The sequence below is a fragment of the Condylura cristata genome, unplaced genomic scaffold, assembly GCF_000260355.1.
Source record: "Condylura cristata isolate star-nosed mole 26May11 unplaced genomic scaffold, ConCri1.0 scaffold00023, whole genome shotgun sequence".
NCBI lineage: Eukaryota > Metazoa > Chordata > Mammalia > Eulipotyphla > Talpidae > Condylura > Condylura cristata.
In genome coordinates, this window is record NW_004567124.1 from 16,020,879 (window position 1) to 16,037,790 (window position 16,912).

The 16,912-nt window shown below is 35.5% G+C and overlaps 1 protein-coding gene across 1 annotated transcript in view; it reads left to right on the forward strand.

Annotated features, from left to right (window-relative positions):
• WDR72 (WD repeat domain 72) overlaps positions 1–16,912 on the forward strand; it is a 173,289-nt gene that overhangs the window by 2,076 nt on the left and 154,301 nt on the right. Inside the window, exons 2-8 of the mRNA XM_012728569.1 lie at positions 4,089–4,195; positions 10,844–10,922; positions 12,172–12,346; positions 13,018–13,094; positions 14,605–14,724; positions 15,672–15,817; positions 16,197–16,296. Of these exons, the coding sequence (XP_012584023.1) occupies positions 4,089–4,195; positions 10,844–10,922; positions 12,172–12,346; positions 13,018–13,094; positions 14,605–14,724; positions 15,672–15,817; positions 16,197–16,296 (804 nt within the window). The remainder of the gene's footprint in view (positions 1–4,088; positions 4,196–10,843; positions 10,923–12,171; positions 12,347–13,017; positions 13,095–14,604; positions 14,725–15,671; positions 15,818–16,196; positions 16,297–16,912) is intronic.

Genomic DNA, 16,912 nt, shown 5'->3' on the forward strand with positions numbered 1-16,912 from the left:
GTGGCTAATCATACAACTGGAAAGAATCAACATCTCTTATTTGTCCTACAACTCTCTCCCCTGGTGACAACTGATCAACTATTAGCAAGGCTGGCTCTACACTTTTCAAATCTCAAGGGTATGTTTCAATTCCTAACAAATCCTATTGCTATCTGCAAGGTAGTCAAGTGAATGGTTGGTCACTGATATTCAAATGCTTAATGGCTTGCTTTGATTATTACTATTTTTTTAATGCACAGCTAAAGGAATTTTTCAGGTAAGGGAAGAAGTCAGGAAGCCTTGAGGATATGGGTGATTGTAAGAGGATATTAACTGGGTGTGACCACAGGGCTGAGGGGCTACTTGAGGCCAGTGGGAATAGGGGGGACAAATACAAGGAGAAGAGGAAGCTACAGAGGTGATCTAACATGAACTAGGAGCCATTTGCTTCCTTCCAATACTAAATTTTGAAAGTCCCGAACTCCCTTGGAAAGGGTTTGAGTAAGCAAATGCATTAGGGTCTGTTGTCTTAAACATTCATTTAATACCATTAAAGTGACAAAAATTAACCTAATGACACTTACTTATAGCATAATTAAGCAAGTTATACTGATGCTTTTTGTTCTAGGCAAATATTCATCCTTAAGTCTCTGAGTGTAGAAGACAGACTCGTAAATAGGAAATTCTAAAGCAATGCGATACTTTCTATGATTCGACTGCTCTATGGCTCTTGTAGATGGAATCACACAGTATCTGCCTTTGTGACTGGCTTATTTCACTTAGCATGAGGTCCTCAAAGTTCATCAATATTAGACCACGTGCAATAGTTTCCCTGCATTTCATGGCTGAATAAGCTGTTGTATATGTATGACACAAATAGTGTTTATCCATTTTTCATCAATAGACACTTGGGTTGCTTCCACCTCTTGAATATTGTGAATGATGCTGCTGTAAACTTGGAAGTATGAATATATTTTTAAGCCCCTGCTTTATTGTGTTTTGGGTGTATGCCCAGGGATGAGATTTCTGAATACATGCTATTTTATTTTAATGTGTCTGAAGAAATGCCAGACTTTTTCTATGATAGATGAACAGTTTTACCAGCAGCGTACTAAGACTCCAACTTCTCTACATCTTAACATTACTTTGTCTCTTTGCTTGTTTGTTTTATAATAGCTTAATTTGTGTGAATTGGTATCTCATTGTAGTTTGGAAGGATTTCTGACAGTGATGCTTGAGCTAATTTCTAAAGGATGCACAGAACTTGAATAGGAAAAGAAGGTGGAGGAAATTAGACAGGGAATGGCAAATGTGTGTGACAAGGATGGGTAATTTAGATACTTTGCCTTCAGTGAACTGGTAAAACTTAGTAACCTGGAATAGAGGTTAAATTAGAAATGGTAGGTCTATCTGGAAAAGGCAAAGTAGGCTCAACATGATTTGATTTAAAATAAATCAATTTAAAAATAGATTTATTTTTTTAACTGTCAAGTACAATCACTATATGCTCGAAGTGATGATGACATGAAGGAATCTTGAGGATCTTTTATGTGACAAGATAACATAATACTATTTTATTTTAATTTAGACAACATAATGGTTTCAATGTGAAGGGCATATTGAAGAGAGGGGTAAATGTGATAAGGCACAGAGACTATGAGTAGAGACTTCTACAGTAATTAGTTAAGAAGGTATGTGAACTGAAGTAGATTGGCAGCATAGATGAAGACTAGAACACTGGAATGATTTTAAGAGAGAACAGACAGAACAAAGCAAACAATTGGATGTGAATAAAAGATTAGGAACAATAAAAGATTCTTTCCAAGTTTCAGATTTGAGTGATGGGTGGGACTGAGTAGGATGATGGTGCCATATTCAAGGAACAGAGAGGATTCAAGAGTAAGAATAAGGAGGGAAATACTGATTTTAAAATATTCTGGACATTGTGGAGTATTTAAGTATCCATTAGAGGAATATGTACACATGTCAGTCCCTGTCCTTGTGTGGTAGTAAGATAGGATGCAGAAGAACTGAAGCATAAGAACCTCCCTTTCCAGGACTTTTCATCACATAGGTAGATTTGCATGCTCCAACTTCCAGGCTCATAGCCTGACTCCTAAAGCCCCCTGCTTCCCCCAGAACTTTGTGTGTGAGGTCTACCAATGAGGAACTTCTTGGCATCCCATGCTAGGAACTTCCTTATTTGGGTTTTCTGATATTGATTGTTGGTATTCATCACACCTTTAGGCATAGAAAAAAGTATATTGAAGAGTCTCTTAGTATATTCCTTTACTATTGTTATATTCTTTTATTTTTTTTTCCTGCTTAATACTCAGGAAACACTATAATGACACATGAAGAATGGTACGGTTACGTAGGAGGAAAGAGTGGACATTGTGCTGATATTCTTTCTCAGATTTTTACCAACTCTGTGTCTTGAGTCAAATAAGTTAAATTCTTGGAGCCTAGATTTCTTTTCTTATAAATGAGGATTATACCCTACTCATAGTTACATGAATGTTGGAAATATGGTAGATACTTGGAAAGTTGCTTCTGTGTTTTTTGCCTTTCCCATTTGCACTACTAGCAGTACTTGGAGTTAGAAGGAGAGGGATCAGTGCTTCATAGAAATATAGTCAATAAATAGAAATGAAATCTTCTGAATTTTATATCTTATCTCAGCAACAACTAGTTGTGATTGATTGCTTTTTTTTTTTGGCTAATCTTCACAAATGATCTAACCTATGATAAAGTGAAGAGATTATAGTGAATTGTCACAGTTTATTAAACTGTATGTGTAGATTTAATAACAGAATTAGTTATTTCTATGAAAAAGGCAATAGTATTCCATTCTAATACTTTTCCCATAGTGGATTTTCTCTGAAGGAGGATATAATCTTGATGTGCCCTGATTTATTGCTTAATTTACCCTGTAATATACTGTAAAAGAGTTAAATTCATATGGGAATATGTTCCTATGTGTGATGATGGGGTAAGGTAATCTGTTGTTTTCTGAGATGGAACTTTTTAGATTTCCCAGGAAAAAGGTATAAGGTCAGAACTTGCATTATAAGTGACTCTAACCAGCCATAAAACACTTTTAGTAGCACCAGAATACAACAGCCCTTTTAAAGAAATATTTCTAATTATGAAAGAAATAAATGAAAGTAGAGAAAAACTATGCTAAAAAATAATTGTCCACATTGACATAATGGGTTATCATCTGCATGTATGTTTGCATACTTTAGAAAAAACACAATAAATATTAATTATTTGGAAGAAGGATTTGTATTATCCATGAGAGAAATTTTATTATCTACATGTTTTCTAGTCATTCTGTTAAATCTGTTATGGGGCAGGGAACTTGGAACCTCCCCTTTTCCTGGGGACCACCCTGTTACAATTCAAATTAAACTTTTAGTTCCTGTTGACAGCTCCTTCTCCATTTAGGGAGATCTGATGTGTTTTCTGTTCTGTACTTTGATTTTTATTAACTTGTTTTTATGAAATAATGAATACTAGATTTCTTTCACATATGAGATAATAAAAGAATTAGCCCTTAGGGTGATATTTTAGAATTTACATATGAAAAAAAATTGACATTTTATATGACAGTTTGGTAAATGTCATTTTAAATATAAAGAAAGTTAATTTTTACACTTTCTGAGGCACAAAACCAAATAAAGTATTGCAATGGTTACAAAAATGGTATTTTTTTGCATTATTTTGGTAATTAATTTCTTAGTTCTGTTTGCACATTAATATGTTGCTATAATTTGAGGTACAGTTTGCACATAATAAATATCAGCATTGACGTATTTGTGTTCAAAACCTACATGTTGTAAAACAGGTCTGGCTACCATCTAAGTTTCAAGATTGATACAAAACCAAAAACAAACCAAACAATGTGTACACTACACTCCTTCTTCTAGAAGGTTGTTATTCTGTGGATTTAGACATTTCATATGTCAGTTTTCCTGAAACTTATGTGAAGCAAAAACATAAAATAGGATTTCCTAAACAGAATTATGAATACTTATATAATGTGTTTATATTTTTCACATGGGAAGTTCACAATTAATTAAAAGCTTAACCTCATCGTTTTTCAGATTTCAGCTAAAGAACTTCTTTTTGGACACTCGGCTTCAGTAACATGTTTGACAAGAGCTAGAGATTTCTCTAAACAGCCTTATGTTGTTAGTGCTGCTGAAAATGGGTAAGTAAGACCAATGGAACTCCATACCCACTTCCCCTTCTTTTGAGGACCATCTCATACCAATTTTGGAAAGAGTAGATAGATATAGTTAGGTAGATAGACAGATAGGTAGATGAGAGATAATAATTAAACACCAAAATGCTAAAAGTGGAGTGATAATTAGTTTCACCATTGATTTGATTTTTATGCATGAACAACATATGGTTAGACACACTATTAATTTTTGATATTTAGGAAATTTCCCTGTGACAAAAATGTTATGAATTTAGCAACTTTGAGTTTTCTCTTTGTGGACATACCAGAAGAATATACTTCTTACCCAACTTGAAATAAGTTGACACCCTAACGCTAGGTTCCGACCAGTAAAATTTTCTTTTCCTTTTTTTAACTTTTAACCCCGGACTCACTTCTCTTTCTTTCTCCTCCACACCCCAGCCCCTTTACTTCTTCTGGTAACCACAGATCTGTTCTCTGTATTCATGAATTTCTTTCCTCTTCTTCCTTTTTTAGATTCTATGTATGACATAAATCATATGTTGTCTTTTTCTTTCTCTTTCTCTGCCTGATGAGATAAAATTCTAGTGCTAAAAGAAACCTTGATGATCAATATATTCCTTTTACATATGGAAAGTTTAGTCTTTAAATAGTGGCCACAGGTATGTAATTAGTACCATAATTTAGGATCCTTTAGTGGCTGATGTGGGATCAAGATAAACATTGCAACTTACATGTCAAACCTTATGGCAACTTCCCTGTTTAAAGAATACTGGCCAGCCGTCCCTGGTGGCACAGCGGGTTAAAGCACAGCACAAAGAAGCTTAAGCCACTTTCGCATGAGTTCGATCCCTGCCTGCCCCAGAGGAGATCCACATGATGCGGCAGACCTCTCCTGACCCGCCCGCTGCTCCCCTCAGCAGTGAACTTCATCGATCTGCCTGTTCTGCTCCCCACTCTGTCTCTGGTGAATCCTCTCACCCTCCTCATCTCTGGCCTGTACCCCAGTTCTGTACAAATAAATAAATAAATCTTTAAAGAATACTGGCCAAAGCCACCTCTTTTAGAATAGAAAAATGGAAAAGTCAAGGTACTTGGCCTTTGTCATATGGTAACTCACTTTAAGCTCTTAGGCAAACTCATCTAAGCCTTCATCGTTTTGTAAAAACAATTCAACAGTTACTGTCTTCATGTTTTATGCACTGGTCTGATGCCCTAAAGCTGACAGAAGAGAAGACTCATTTGTAAGTGAATGATGGGAGAGGAAAAGAAAAGGAACTTAGTGGTTTGGTGCAGTTTCATGGAAGGGAGGTATGTTCCAATGAAATAGGGCTTGGTTGTAGGAAAAAAGCCCTGCAGATTGAAGAGCTGCTGTGAGCTCGACTGACTTCTGAATTATATGCAGAAATATCCTCAGGAATGCGGAATCAAAGTAATTCAGCTTGCATTTGTGCATGGAAGATTGGGTTACTGGTAGAAACAAGACCACTCCTTTTTTGTTTTTAACCTGAGAAGAAATTACATGGCTCTGAATTCTGAGAGCCAAAAGAATAAAGAGGAATCAGGTGTCAAACATGTAGAAACTGAAAACTTTAACAACTGGCACGGCTTATAACAAAACAAGACTTATCCTTGAGATATTGAACCTTGGATAGTGCTAAAGTAAAATAGCCTTGTACATTCTTTTTAAAACAATCACCAGTAGCTCTCATACACTACTACTGGCACAAGTATTTTGTTTGTTTGTTTGTTTTGATATATTTAGTCCTGAACTAGAGAATTTGGTAGCTGGTGATTGTTTTCTCGGACTACTTGGACCGTTGAGAATAATGAAGAGCTAAATGAAAAATAGATCTGCAAAGCAACTGAGCTCCAGGTTGAAGTTTTTGTTCATAGTGATCTTGCTCCAAAAGGGCAAATGTAGTTGGCATATTTTTGCTGATAGATGAATGTAGTGTATCATTGTTAAATAGCCAATAAGTATGGTTTGGTGTTCCTTTTTAAGGACAATTTAATTTTCTGAAACTTTGTTGCTTGTATCTATAGAGCACATCTCAGACAATACATACACTTCAGTTAATGCATACCTGAGAAACTGTAACTTATTCTGCTAGAAGTTATTAAACTTATTAGGCTTGGCCAATTATTCCTCAAACAATAATGACTTTTTTTTTTTTTTAAGTCTCAGGAAGTGGCTGTGGACTTAGTATTTTTTCCCAAGATGAACAAAGGGACATACAATTTTATCATGACTCATTTTTTACTCTTCCCCACCCCCAAATATTATTTCATTGGCAGTCATAAATCCTGAGATTCAGGAATTCAGTGAATTTCAGGATAAATGAAAGGAATAACTGACCACCTCATATTGAAATGACAAACTGCCTACAAAAAAGCAAAGATCCTAAAAATCAGACAAAGGAGCTTTAATTAAACTGAAAGCTGATTTCTTAACAATGACGTGAAAACTAGACAGCAGTGAAATATGCTCAGCAAGTTGACAGCAAATATGTGTTAATCAATATTGTATCTCTAGTGAAAGTAGCTTCCAAAATGAGGGCAAAATAGTTAACATTTAGGACAAATGCTAAGAACCCTCACTACTAGTTCAGTAAAAGAGTGACTTGAGAAAAATCTGAGATGAAAGTAGGAATATTGAATGAAAAACAACACATTTTTGTAAAATTTAAGTAAGCATAGACTGCAACATATGGTTTATGTACATCGTCTTCCCTACAACCCCTCCCATACACACAGGATACTAATCAACAGTTGTATATAAAAGAACAGTGATCAGATTTCATGTGTCTGACTTTGTTCTGGAGGTGATTAAAAAGGCTGATAAACTTTAGACTTGAAATTAGATTTATTGAAAAGTGTTGACATTTCCTGGGTAACTTATGAGTCAACGAAAAATAAATAAAAATGAAAGAAATAGAATAATTAACTGCTGATTTAAAAAGTAACAAAATGTTTAAACCAAATGAGTAAAAAATCTGGGACAAATAGCTCTAGAATAAGATAGTTGAAATAAATCTCTATAAAGTTGTAATCTCAATGATGTAAAAGGACAGAGCCACCAGCTAAATTACAAAGGTTACCAATTAGAAAAAACAAAACAAAACAGTATAGGATATTATAGAGTTAAAAGGAAAGAGATGGAAAAAGATTTATCAGATAAGTACTAACCAATGTAAAGTTGCTATTGCTGTATTAATATATTAATAAATATATACAGCTTATAATTTTTTAAAAGATTTACTTAATTATGCATATAGAACTGGGGTACAGGTTGGAGGTGCAGAGGGTGAGAGGATTCACCAGGGACAGAGTGGGGAGCCGAACAGGGAGATCGATGAAGTACACTGCTGAGGGGAGCAGGGGGTGGGTCAGGAGAGGTCTGCCGCGCTATGTGGATCTCCTCTGGGGATAGAGATCGAACTGGCACTGAAGCAGCTGCCACTAGCTTGCAGTGCTGTGCTTTAGCCCACTGTGCCACCAGGGAGGGCCCCAGCTAATAAAATTTTAAGGCAAAAACCTTGACTTGATAAAGAGGGCTATAACTTATTGATATAACTTTCAATCACCAGAAAGAGATGAAACTAGGGAAAGAGTCAGGTTCCAGTCTTGGAGGTTTCTGGAAACCACTGCTCAATCCTGAGAGACTCTTGTGTGCAAACAGATTTCTGGGCCCAGCTCCTGGACCCACAGGTTCAGTGGGGCTGGACAAGATTCAAGAACTTACATTTCTAACATGCCGCTGGGTCGTGGTGATACCTCTCATTTAGAGAGCATATTTGGAGTAGCAAATCCCTCACCTGTGGGGCAGGGTTGAGAATGATGGGATATTTGTCGGAGACCAGATCATTCTCTGAGAATAAGTGACAAAGCAGGGAGGATGTTATATCTCATTTTGAGCTAGAAAAGTGTGAAGGGCTAAAAGTCATGCAAGGTGTGACACCTATAGCTAACTGGATTTGGAGCTTGGCACTTTCAAGTGGTGGACACTTTCAATAACACATTGAAGGTACCTGAAGTCATGAGTGCTGATGACTCACCTAACGGGAATGTGCTATGTGAGAATATAATAAAGCCCAAGACAAAAATCTATGGAAAACCAATATTGAAGAAGCAAGCAGAGGGAAGCCTAGAAATGCCAAAGAAAGACCGGGAAAAAAGTGTAATGAAAGACAAAAGAGAATTTGAAACATGTAATTTTTTGACTTGAAATCTAAGATGGCAAACTAAGCATTCTTGTTCTTTTCTCCCTCAGAGGTAGTTCATTAAAATTCAAATGAAGCAATAACTGTGCTAACAACACAGATAGGTATGGGACAAAGGGAAAATATCATTGTTTCTAAATGATGAAAAGTGGATGGAAGATCGGTAACAGATCTGTTTAACCATTAATGCATTTTTACTGAGATAATGAATTGCAAACATAGATTGATTTTTTTTAAAAAAATGGCCCTTCCTTAAGGTATTATAGTATTTTAGTTTTTCAACTTCATATGCTGTGAATATTTCTCTATATTTTTCTTTTCATTGAAATAACAAAGAATTGTAAAAATTTGGGACATTATTAATTTTTTAAATCTTTAATTTGAGGAACAATATCTGAAAAGAAAAAGTAAATGCATTTGATGGTTAGATTTCTTGTCACCACGGGTTTATAACTTGTACAGTTCTACCTAAATGCAAATGCCACTTTATAAAAACAATCCACTCTCTTTGCTTAAATAGAATTAGTAGAACAAGAGCCTACTTTTAGTTTGTGTTTTTTTTTTTTTTTTTCAAATTTAGGGTAAAAAAAAAGACAATAAAGACAGGGAAATATTAGAATCCAAGAGAATTTAGAAATAGTATCGCTGGATATCAGGCTGGAAACTGATTAAATAGCATGGCTCCAGTCTGAACTGAGTCTTAGACATGAGTATATTTTTTTAAATATTTTTTTCTTTATTAAAATAACAGTACTTTATAATACTAAACATGATTTAGGGGAATGGGTTCACAATTCCTTAGAACATTAGTGTGTTTAAAAACTTGGTGATCTATCTGATAGCCAGAGTTTAGGGCCACTTGTTTACAGATAGACTTACAGAAACAGGTGAGTTAACCAGAAGCTTCACAAGCACCCATGTACTAGAATCCAAACACAGAAGCATGAAATTAGAATCTCTGAGGATGATTTTTAAAATATTCACAGGTAAACTTGAGAACTGTGGAGATGAACTCAAATTCCTTGTAGAGCTAAAATGTTTTATTAATGGCTACTTTATTTTATTTTTTATTTACTTTGCTGGACATGTACTTACCATTAAGATATTATTTAAGTGTCTATCTTTATGTCAATTTGACTTTTCAGACACATACATGTAAACAGGGGTTATTATTATTATTATTATTATTATTATTATTATTATTATTACTACTACTACTACGCTATATCCCTCTTCAGATTATCTCAAATCCTTCTTGGAATAAGTTGAATATAAATGGGGTGGGGTGGGAAGCTATGAATATTTTGTTTCTGTAGGTAGAACATGACTTCTCAACCTCAGTATCATGGCACTTTGGACCAGCAGATCATTCTTTGTTGTGGGGTTCAGTCTGCATTATTGCATGTTGGTAGCATCCTGGTCTTTCCCCACTAGGTGCCAGTAGTGTGCTCTTAATTGTGACAATCAAAGATATCTCTAAATATTTATTATTTGTGGTGCAGAAAAGCCTCAGGTAGAAGAGCACTGCTTTAAAAAGAGTGAGTGCTAGTGTTTGGTTAGAAAAACAAAAACAAAAGTCTTAAAGTTACCAAATGGATATAGTATTTACCATTATTCATTCTTACCTTTTGCTTCTTAATATCAGTAGCTTCTCCCTTAAAGCCAATAAAGCTTTCATTTTTTCATCCATAGAAAATTTTGCTTTGTGTTGAAACTGTCAAAATGGAAGAATATTGTTATCAAATAACTGAGAAACAATTTTCTTTTTATGAACAGAAATAGTACAGATTTAAACTACTTTACACTAGATTATTTTGTAACTGTAGTCTATAACTGTATCACAAATCAGTGTTATAACTGTACCAAATCAGTGTTTTCTAAGCAATGAGAATTCTTCAATATGAAGTGGCAAATTTAATTCAAGGATCTCAAGAGAAGGAAAGAAACTAACCATGTCCCTGGTAGACCAAATGTGGCCTCTTGGTGGAGCTATTTATTTTTATAAAAATCTGGGACCTCAGCTCCAAATGATGTAACATTTGCTGCATTATGCTTTTCAGAATATGTAGTTTAAGTTCAATGAAATAAACCATTTTCAAGAGGAAGCAGGATCCATGGAAAGATTGCTGTCCTGACACTCTCGAAGGCTGTAAGAGCTTTTCCCCCACAATTTGCTGTGGGCTAGGTTGGAGTTAAAGTAAGGTCTGTAGACTAAGAACAGGGTGTAATTACCCAGACAAAAAGACACAGGTACAGTATGTCATCCCTGCTAATGACCACAGTGTTTTCTTGCCCAGTAATCTGTAACAAAAAGCTACATAAACGATCAAGCTTCATGTAAGTGCAGCACTAAAGAAAAACTTGGTGGCACAAAAATTATTCCAGCCAACTGAGTGGAAATGACAGAATAATACAAAGTTCTCTCTCCTAGGGAGATGTGTGTCTGGAATGTCACCAATGGACAGTGCGTGGAGAGGACCACACTTCCTTATAGACACACTGCGATCTGTGTGAGTATGGTCACTTGCTGCAGAATATTCTGGGATCTGAAATTCCTGATAGCATTTACTATGCACACATATAGAACAATGTCTTTGGAGGATTTTTTTTCTTGAATTTTTGTTTTGTCGTTAAAATACCTTCAGTTACAGCCCCTCTCTGGTGGTGCAAAGGTTTTAAAGTACAGCACTAAGAAGCTAACCTCAGCCACAACCCCCGGACAGGGGGTTGACCCACAGGGCCTGGCAGACCTCTCCTGTCTCGCCCACTGCTCCTCTCAGCAGTGTACTTCCTCAGTCTGCCTGCTCTGTTCCCCACTCTGTTTCTGGTGAATCCTCTCACCCTCCCTGCACCCTTGGTCTGTACCCCAGTTCTGTATGCATAAATAAATCTTAAAAAAAAAAACAAACAACTACTTCAGTTATTATCTATTTGGCATTACTCTTTCCCAAAAGTTATTATCCAACCAATTTTTCCCAATTCTTTTATTTCCATCTTTATCTATGATATATTTAAAAGACAGTTTCCTTATTTTTATTAAGTTGTACTCATAAGCACACATGAACACAGAAAGGTTATTCTTAACACTTCCTATTTTATAAAGCTTTTTTTTTTCACTTCTAATTTTTACTTTCTTTGGTTGAATTGATAATTTATAAATTTCTTGTTTTTGGAAAAAGGCATAACAATACCTTTATAATCACTTTCTGACATTTAATGCAGATCATAGCTTTTGGTAGATTGGCACCTAACATTTACTTGCATGATTTTTATGGTGCTGACAGAGTTTTATATATTTCACTCATTGTTTTGAATTTTGATATTTTGTATTGAAACATTTATAAACTCCTTTCTAGAGCCAAACCTGCAGAGAGATCTGAGCAAGGACATATTATCATTCAATCACTAATAAAAGCTATCTTCAACACTAAGTTGGCACAGGAATTCCTGCAATACTCTTTAACCACATGTTGTCAGGATAAGGAACCTGGTTTTGTTTGTTCTGCATAACATCCCAATAATATACTTGTGAGTTTTCCAGGATTTGGAACAATATTCCTTCTTTACAAAGACCCTGTTTTCTGATGAAGTGCAAAATCAACACTTTAGAAGTGTGACGTAGTCGAATTAAAAGAAATTTTAGTTGTTAGCAGTTTAATCCCTCAATTGTAGATGTAAAATTAAAATCCAGAGAGGCTTTCACCGCAAAGTATGTTACTTGCAGTAATGGTTAAATTTTTGCTCTCTTTTCATTTTCAGTATTACCACTGCTCATTTCGGATGACAGGAGAGGGGTGGCTTCTCTGCTGTGGAGAATATCAAGATGTTCTTATCATTGATGCCAAAACGTTGGCTCTTATTCATACTTTTGCGTCATCTCAGTCTCCTGATTGGATCACCTGCATGTCTATAGTTCACTCTGTGAGAATTCAAGGTAGTGGCTGAATTACATAGTGTTGTATGTCACAGTAAGCAACTGAATATAAAAGTATTAAAATATAATCATTTTTGAGCAATTTGTTAAATTATTGGGCAAGAGTTCAGAATGCTTACTAATGCTTACCTTTTAGAGAGAGAGTTCTTTAGTCCAGAACAGGAACACCTGAGAAAACTCATTCCAGTGCTTCAAGTTGTTGGAAATTCAGTGAGAAGATTGGATGAAGTAGGAAGAGAAACCTTTGTTCCCAAGGCCAGCTCAGTGGTGCAATTTAAGCATAGCCAACAGATGTTTGTTGTTGATTAGCAGGAACCCTAGGAATTCTGCCCTGCTGCATCTTCTGCATGTTGTGATGAAGAGAATTCAATTTCTGTAGAGAGACTACAAGGGGAAAAGAGACTGGATCACTATTTTTTTTTAATAAAAGTATAATATTGCCAGTGTCATGACTCACAATATGACTCTGCTTTTAGTTTGCTCTCCATAGGCTTCAGTTTGAAATGTTAAAAGTTTAGAATATGATCTAAAATGTTTTTTTTTTAATAAATTGAATATTTTCCACCAATATAGCCAGGTATAATCCTCAAATGCTCATAAAAGAATCCTTACAGCAACCAGTTAGAACAGTGGTCAGCTTATAAGTGAAGTAAATTTTATTGTTTTTACAGAAGATTCTCTTGTGGTGGTATCAGTAGCCGGTGAGCTCAAAGTGTGGGATCTCTCATCATCTATCAACAGCATCCAGGTTGGCTTGTGAAGTTCTACTTGTTCCTTTAATTTCAGACCTGTTTGTTGAAATTGTGAAGTTTACCTCCCTGTTCTTCTATTCTTTTTCTTCTTATTAGGCATTGGTAAGAATTAGCTGGAAGGCCAACCTTCTCTCCATATATCTATAAGTGCTTTTATCCATACACACACATATACTCCATATATTTTTTAAAAGATTTATTCATTTATTCAAACAGAACTGGGGTATAGGCCAGAGGTGCTGGGACTCTGAGAGGCTTCACCAGAGACAGAGTGGGGAGCAGAAAAGGCTGACTGACGAAGTACACTGCTGAGGGGAGCAGCAGGTGGGTCAGGAGAGGTCTGCTGTGCCATGTGCTCACCTCCGGGTCTGGGGATCGAACTCATGTTGAAGTGGCTTTAGCTTCTTAGTGCTGTGCTTTAACCCACTCCGCCACTAGGGAGGGCCCACATACTCCATTTTTAATTGAAAAGAAATCATAGAAGAATACCCCTCTGTCCCTTACAACAGAAAATCTCTTTTCTTATGGGTATGTGTGAGCAGTGGGGGGAAAGGATGATGAATATCTGAGGTCCACAGATACTGCTGTCTACCATTAGGTGATAGCAAAAAAAAATAGTCAGTGCATTTGTGCTGGTGACATAGTTGTTTAATTTGCTGCATGGACATGTGGACTCTCTTTAGGAATTTCTTGGTTGAGGAAGCATTTTGGCATACTGAACCCAAGAAACACCACCTAGCATTATAAAAAACTTACTGAGACTGACGTAATGTATGTGTTCAGTGTTGGTTATTCTTCTGTTCTTGCAGAACACATTGTTCATTTTTTATTGTTGCAATTAAGAAATGGCAGTGTTTTAAGAAAATATTTTTCATTTTGTTTGCTTCATCTTTCTATCTTGGGTGAAGGTCAAAGTCATTAACTTAGTAACTTGATCTTTATGTCCTCAGCACCCAGAATAGCTCCTCCCCTATAAAATATTTTCCAAATGATTGTATTTTTTTTTAAGGTTTATTTATTTATTTGTGCATACAGAACTGGAGTACAGGCCAGAGGCTCAGGGGCGGTGAGAGGCTTCACCAGAGACAGAGTGGGGAACAGAACAGGCAGATCGATGAAGTACACTGCTGAGGGGAGCAGCGGGCGTGTCAGGAGAGGTCTGCTACACCATGTGGTCACCTCCGGGGCAGGCGGGAATCGAACTCATGCGGAAGTGGCTTTAGATTCTCAGTGCTGTGCTTTAACCCGCTGTGCCACCAGGGAGGGCCGATTATATGTTCTTAATCTGTGAATCCAAGTAGGTTTTCTGTTCATGCTTTTTTTTTTTTTTTCCTTTCTTTGTCAAGTCAGTTCTTAAATCAGAAAATTCAAAAGGAAATTTGGGGTACTTTTCATTTCGTAAATAATGGTGTGATCTACTTAAGGTTACAGGGCAACAAATTATCTAATATGGTGATACATAAATTATCTAGAAAGTATTATAAAATGTTTTTATTCCATTTGAAGGAAAAGGAAGATGTTTATGAAAAGGAATCCAAATTTCTTGATGCCTTGAACTGCAGGACAATACGATTTTGCACATATACAGAGAGACTTCTATTGGTGGTGTTTTCCAAATGTTGGAAGGTAGTACAAAATAACGTGATACATACCAATGATGTACAAAGTGGCTTGTTTTTGTTCTTGTTGAGTGAAAATAATTATATGATTTAAAGATAACACAAAATCTTTATGACATTTTAGCAGAATAAAGAATGGCTTCTTTTATGACTTTTGTCAGTTTCCTTCTGCCGGCCTAGGATTATGTGTTTATGTATTTCATAGTATGTATTTCTAGAGAATTAATTCTAAATCTAATTTTATTAAAAACAAGCCACAATAATGAGAAACATTTATCTCTAGGTTATTTTCAAAGGTTGGTGCCTGCACTTTAGGTTTAAAAGGAACACTAGTACTTTTCACCTACATACATTATCTTATAAACTTTTTTTCTAATTTGTCACTCATTCATTTTTAGGGAACATACATTTGATTTCTTTGTGAATATATTCTACAACATCTCCAAGAAAAAAACATCTAAACTACCATCATTTGCCACCATCTCTTTTTCCATGTTTCATATATACCTGACTTGTCTTACCTATATGCTGATAATACATTTTAAATGAAAGTGTGAACTGTATGATCTCACTAAGTATTCCTGCTGTCAGACCTTTCTGTGTAATACTTTTTCAACTATCACAATGGCACTATGCTTATAAATTAGAGACATTTTGGGGTTTTTGGTCTCTGTGTTTAATGGACACATAAAGCACATAACCAGATAAAGTTATCAACTGAAACTTATCCTAGGATAACTGTGAAAAAGAAAACATAAAAAAGAGAGAATACTAGTAAACTATTATTCTATCATTTTGATATGACAGTACAGCATAGCCTGTTATTAATACTTAATATGTTGTTGCATTAATACTGCCATCTAAATAGACTTGATAAGCATAATGTAACTTCAACTCATTGGCAGAGTAGATGGTAAGCTTTTGTTAACATGCATCATTAATTTCGTATCCTAGGTTTACGATTATTGTGATTTTTCCCTTCTCTGGACTGAAGTTAGTAGGAGCGGGCAGTTCTTTGCTGGTGGAGAGGTGCTTGCTGCTCACAGAATCATCATCTGGACAGAAGATGGTCACAGTAATATCTATCAGCTGCTGAACAGGTGGGCTCAGATGGGAGCGGCATACAAAACATTCAGGTAGAAAATGAACTTTGGGAGGTTTATTATGGAAAAATCCCCGCATGCTGCCCATGATCAAAAACCAGAACAAAACAACTTTGGCACTAGAAGATTTACTCTGGGCTTGGTAGGCTTCAGCCTTTGTATAAAACAGCAGGGGATGAAGGAATGAGATTAACCATGTATAACTTGTACAGCTGGTGCTGGGTTTTCAAAAAGTCACTTGTAATTATTAACCCAACAATTTCTAACTAGAGTTTAGAAACTTGAATGGTACCATCCGGCTTTTGAAAGTGGGAGGGGAAACATGAATAAAGAACCCCAAAGTTCTAAACTTTGCTTTTTATTTTTTGCCACGCAGTGGGCTTTCAAAAAGCATATACCCTGCTGATGGACGAGTGCTTAAAGAGACCATTTATCCTCATTTACTGTGCTCTACTTCTGTGCAGGAAAATAAGGTAATGCAAGAAAAGAGTGACTGCCTCAAAGCTGTTTCACTCCATTTCTTAGATAAGTGTTGCTTTGTCTGTAGCAGAGTCAGGCTTTAAAAATTGAAGAATCACATCAAGTTGCTAATGAGAAAATTAAATCTAATTGTTTATGACTACTGAAGAAAAAACTATTTCAAAGTCTATGTTTTTAAGTATGATTAAGTAGTGCATATGTATTACAGAGAAATTATATTTTAAAAGGAGGAATTAAATTTCCTAATTTTACCACCATAAATATCACTGTAAATATCTGTGTGTGTGTGCATTTCCTTTTTCTAATTGGGGAAATTTTCAAATATTTGAAAACTTATGAGAATACTAAAACAATCACTTCCATTCCCTTTACCAAAATTCACAAACTGTCAACATTTTACTCTAAATTATCTTTTCATATTTTTACACATATACATATTTTTTTCTTATTAACATTTTGAGGTATCTACTCCAATTTTTAAAAACTTTATCAAGTGATGCATATCCTGATCTTTGATTTCTTACTTAAAATCATACACTTTTTTTGCATCATTTAGCTATTCTGAATACATTTTCTTAGTAAAACAAATTATAATTATGATTCCTTAGCAGA